This window comes from Rana temporaria, chromosome 3 (genome assembly GCF_905171775.1).
Source record: "Rana temporaria chromosome 3, aRanTem1.1, whole genome shotgun sequence".
Classification (NCBI taxonomy): domain Eukaryota; kingdom Metazoa; phylum Chordata; class Amphibia; order Anura; family Ranidae; genus Rana; species Rana temporaria.
In genome coordinates, this window is record NC_053491.1 from 424,226,862 (window position 1) to 424,232,342 (window position 5,481).

Below are 5,481 nucleotides of genomic sequence, written 5' to 3' on the forward strand. Positions count from 1 at the left end.
ATGTTTTTTTTATTTAAAAATAAATAAAAAAGGGGGGTTGCCATCTGGGGCCCTCCGGGCCCCTGGGGGCCTCCGGACCCCTAAAAAAAAAAAAAAAAAAAAAAATTTTTTTTTTTTTTTTTTTTTTTAAAGGGGGTTGCTTTGGGCCCCCAACAGTGACAGGGCCCAGGGCACCTGCCCCATTTGCCCTGCGGTAAAGACGGCCCTGACGGGGACCCCATATCCCCTAAGGGCAGGAACCCCATTTTCCCTATTGACAGGAACCCCTTCTCCAGACCATGCTGGCTGGCAGGGCTGGTGTCTGCCACTCTTAGGTGCCAGGATGGGGAGGGGGCAGTAAAATACGAATCCTCAGCCACATTCTCATATTTTCTATTTTAGTTGCATCACACAGCATGTAATCTTTTGAAAATAAGTCATGTAAAATAAATAATATGTATGACAAGCCTCAAACCCCTTTCTCTCCTCCACAAGATCTAGGCCATTTCAGCAAGTTCAAGAACAATGCAAATAAAACATACATTGGGTATGGAAAACACTGCAAGAAAGCATTTAAAATATTTTTTTTTTCTAAATGTTTTTTTTACCTGCACTTTTTTAAGTTGGTGACAAGGATTACTTAAGTCTGTTTATTAAAGTCAAAATGCACCATTTTCTGCACAAGTCTTATCTAATACATATTAGGGGCTCTACTGTTAAGCTTGAGCTTAATTTTTCTATTGCTCAATTAGTGTTATCAAACAATAAAGAAAATGAAACAGATGTATTTTATTCATTATATTTTAATGGATATTAATCATACAATGAATGTACTGTAAATTACAGAATACATTTTAAGCAATAAAAAAATATAAATATTTAAAAAAGTATTTGCCCTTTATAAACCAGGTTTTATCTCCAGTTCATGGTAATAATGTAGGACAGCAATGGAAGTTTGTTTTCTTCCTCTGGCTCCAGTTTTCAGTTTTTGAACTCTTTTTATCTTAAAGCAGAAAGTTCAGCAGGCCTTTCACCAGACACTGCAAAGTGCTATTATTCCTTTAAAGTCACTGCTTACTTTGCATCTTTTTAATACTTGTGACACATGTTTTAGCAGTTCCTCAATGACATCCACATTCTTCAACAATCATATCTTCATTGTGTTTCATTACTATATCTCCATTCTCATACATCAGCATGGACAAAGGTCTCATTTTCACTGGGACACAGGAGGCACATTCAACGTTATCTGAATTGAATAGCTTCAGCAAACTCTGTAAAACAAAAAAATAGATATATGTTAATTTACAACTTTACCAGAAAATGAAGATGCACACATTAAACAATCCACATATTTAGCACAGTAACATACAATTCATACATCTAACATTCCTCTAAAGTAGACATGTCAAACAGATTGGACTTCATGCATCCCATGTACATCTTTCTTATGGCCCTCGGCCAATATGAGGATTTAAATTGAACATAGCATTAGTTTACAGTAAGGTGAATTACATTAAAAAACAAGGCTTTTCAATTGCCATGCTAGTCCCTAAACATAACTGTAATGCCCTGTACACACGATCGGTTCATCTGATGAAAATGGTCTGATGGATTTTTTCATCAGATATCCGATGAAGCTGACTTTCATCAGTTATACCTACACACCATCAGTTCAAAAACCGATCGTGTCAGAACGCGGTGACGTAAAACACAACGACGTGCTGAGAAAAATGAAGTTCAATGCTTCCAAGCATGCGTCGACTTGATTCTGAGCATGCGTGGATTTTTAACCGATGGACGTGCCCACAGACGATCGTTTTTTTCTATCGGTTTTTTAACCATCAGATAATTTTAAAACAAGTTCCTAGTTTTTTCACCGATGGATAAAAAAACGATGGGGCCCACACACGATCGGTTCGTCTGATGAAAACTGTCCATCAGTCCGTTTTTATCAGACGAACCGATCGTGTGTACGTGGCATAAGAGAAATTCCATTAAATGCTGCCCTTTATAGAGTTTATCCAGATTTGGACTCCACATTTTTAAGTTTGACATGCCTGCCCTAAGGAGTCAGGCTAGTTGACACTCCTCTAAGGATCTTTAAAGACCACTAAACCCATAGTAAAAGTTAAATATGTAATATTCCTGCAATGCTATCTGTCTAAAGGCACCCATTATTACAAAATACTGAATGGCACCCAATATTAAATAATATTTGAAAAAAGGCAAGGACAATTATCAGTGAAAAAAATTGACACTTACCATAATGTAGGCATGGTTGGTTGGTTTGAAGGTCTCACTTAAGGGAATGGGGCAGGCTCCTTCACATCTGTAGGCATTGAAATTCTTTGGGTAGATAATCAGATTTCCCCACCCAAACTTCTCAAAGTCCACCATCATATCAACCCTTTCACACAAGGGTTTTCCATTCTCCACGGTTCTGGATGGAAAGTGGTTCATTATGATGCTGTCTTTTATATTTCTGTTCTTCCTGTGCCTTTTAATACCTTGTTCACTTTTTACTTCTGGTGTCATCACATATTTAGAAGACTCCACTGTTTGGATGAGGTTGAGATATCCATTGACATTAGCAGAAGGGTTGTCCTTGGTGAACACCATCAATACAACTCTGTCAGTAGATATGTCTGTGCAAGCGTTCTCATGATCCTTCTGAGATGAGGTTCCACCCCCCATGATGTCATCATAATTTGAACTTTGGCGAAGGTTGAGATAAGCATTCAAAATTTTAGTGAGGTTAAACACTTTCCAGGAGCTACCCATTGTTACAGAGGAATCAATGTGAAAAGACTGCAGAAGCAGTCTCTTGGAACCTTGTTCGCTGTGGTAAATATGCAATGTCATATCTTGTGTTTTCTCTGTAGGAGAAAGTTGAATCCTAAACTCTGCCAATCGAATCTCATTACTGCCTGAGAGAGAGGACATGTCAAAGTAAAGTGATCGATGATTGTCCATCTTGGTGCATCCTGGGGAAGAAAGAACAAAAAACATGACATAAATATCAATCTAATTATATACAAAGACATACTTAGCTTTTACAATATATACATCTATGGTGAAAATATATCAATAAATATATAAATAAATGTTAATAAATAAATAATACATATATAAGTAAAATATTGTTATACAAAGCAGTAGCCTTTAAAATGATGTTTACCATTTAAAATTAATATTTAGGAAGTAGACGATGTAGGTGAAACTGCTAAGCCAAGACTAAAACTACAAAATCACTTACTTTTTAAGTTAGTTCTATCACTGTTAAATAATCAGCTATAAAAAAATAAATTGCCCTTAATTGAAATGCCTGACACAAAAAGTGTTCTATGCCTTCTCCGTGGAAGATAATCTAGCAGCCCATCAATAATGAAATTATCATTACATTTAGGTAATAAATAAAACAGCATGTTGTATGTGAAAATATATTGGTAAAAGTTGTGTACTTACTTTTGGCAGTAAGTCTTAGGACAGTATCTGAATCTTGAAGGAGGGAATGCTCCAGGCTGGACAGACCTGTGTCCTGTGTCCCCATAATGAGGCTCTGATAGAGCTGCATCATAAATGGCGAGTACTTCGTATTTGAAGAGTATGCTTGTCCATCAAGACTGCTTGAAGTTCCTAATCCATGGTTAGATTGTTGAAGAGGAATTCTTTTTTGGTTTCCTTGCATAAAGGCTGGCAATCCCTTTACCATGGAGATGGTTGTGAGGTAGAGAATGACATTCAGCCAGGTCATTTCTTCTCAGATTTCCTGTATCCTCTCTTGACTTGTAATGTCTCAGGAGATGTTCCTCAGAAGATCTGCAAGGTTGAAGTGAAGTCCTTATGATTCCTTCATTTTTATATGGTTGGATGAATAGGTTCCATGTTCACACCTATGACCTTTCATGTCATTGACCTCATCATCAAAGACTGTAAAGATAACTGTCAGGTGTAAAGTCATCCTTTCATGTTAGTGACACATGCTCAAAATCAAATGAGCTATATATGCATTATTTAAAGTAAACAGAAATTATTATAGTATTTTAATATAGAAACTGAAATGTTGTCAGTAAAAATTGTCATATATATATATTTATATTATATTATATTTTCTTTAAGTGACTGGGGACAACAGTATAATTAGAAGCATTTTAATTTTGAGTATGTAAGACATTTTAAGCATAGCATCCTGAAATGTGTTATTTAAAGCATACTACCCATACATCACATTTAAATATATATATTTTTTTTTCATTCAGATATTATAATAAATAATGACTATTGAACATAAGTGTATAATTAGGGACCTAATGCTGCTAGTTATTTTTTTCTAAGAATTGTCTAATTTTATTTTAATTTATATGTCTGTTTTTTGATATATAAAGTACACACAATGCTAACAATAATATTAATTTAATTATCACATACCCTACACAACCTGGTGTTTGAAACATATTGCCAATTTATCATTTGGCTTATATTGACTGACGTGCTCTCCTAATTTACCACATGATAACATTTTGAGATAGGATGTCACATGATACAATTATTTTAGAATGTTTTGAGGCAGCATAATGATATTAAAATAATTATAAACAATAATGTATATGTTTTTTATTTTTTTTGCATGATGTACAAATATTGAATTGCAGTAAAATATCATGAAAATTCACATTTTCTTTTATAAATTGACATGGCAAGGTACAAAACAATTCCCTGCCACAATTTCTAATGATTAACGTAATAACAATTTCAGTGAAAGAAATTACCGTATTTGCCGGTGTATAAGGCGACCGGGCGTATAAGGCGACCCCCCCTAATTTTACAGTTTTTTTTAAGATTTTTTTGCCTGTACTCACTGTATAAGACGACCCCCATTCCGAGGCTTCCAACGCTTCATATTTCTTCCTTCTGGAGCCATATTCTTCATTCTTGCTGAAGCTGGAGCCTTATTCTTCTTCCTTCTTGCTGGAGCCAATCACAGCGAGCAATGTATTCTATTAATGAATACAAAGCCTGCTTGGATTGACAGAGGCTGTAACATCATCAGCCCACGCCTCTCTGACTCTCAAAGCCAATCCGAGCAGGCTCTGTATTCATTTGAATGCGTCGCTCAACTGGATTAGCTAAGCGGTATAAACTGTATGTAGCCAAAGCTACATACAGTATTACCGCACATTCAGCAGGCATCCAAGCAGCTGACCCGGCGTATAAGACGACCCCTGCTTTTTGGCCATTTTTTTTAAGTGTAAAATGTAGTCTTATACGCCAGCAACTACAGTATTCACATATGCTTAGAATAACCAGTATACTATCCCATATTCTCAATTTGTGAGAAGAGGAATAACCATTTGAGACATCATAAGGAAGTACAATTAACTACTTATTATGAAAAGCCTATGTATATGCAAATAATCAATTAATGACCAATACAATTACTATCATTAGACATATTTATATGATACTTTTTGCAAACCTGCTTTATGGAATATTATAGGG

General features: G+C 35.5%; 1 protein-coding gene across 1 annotated transcript; it reads right to left on the reverse strand.

Annotated features, from left to right (window-relative positions):
- Window positions 1–878: 878 nt before the first annotated feature.
- On the reverse strand, window positions 879–3,897 carry LOC120930905 (nodal homolog 2-A-like). The gene is made up of 3 exons (XM_040342043.1): window positions 3,448–3,897; window positions 2,245–2,966; window positions 879–1,253 (listed from the first exon to the last, which is right to left on the reverse strand). The coding sequence occupies exons 1-3, from the start codon at window positions 3,734–3,736 to the stop codon at window positions 1,101–1,103; spliced, it is 1,164 nt and encodes a 387-aa protein (XP_040197977.1). The 5' UTR covers window positions 3,737–3,897; the 3' UTR covers window positions 879–1,100.
- Window positions 3,898–5,481: the final 1,584 nt, after the last annotated feature.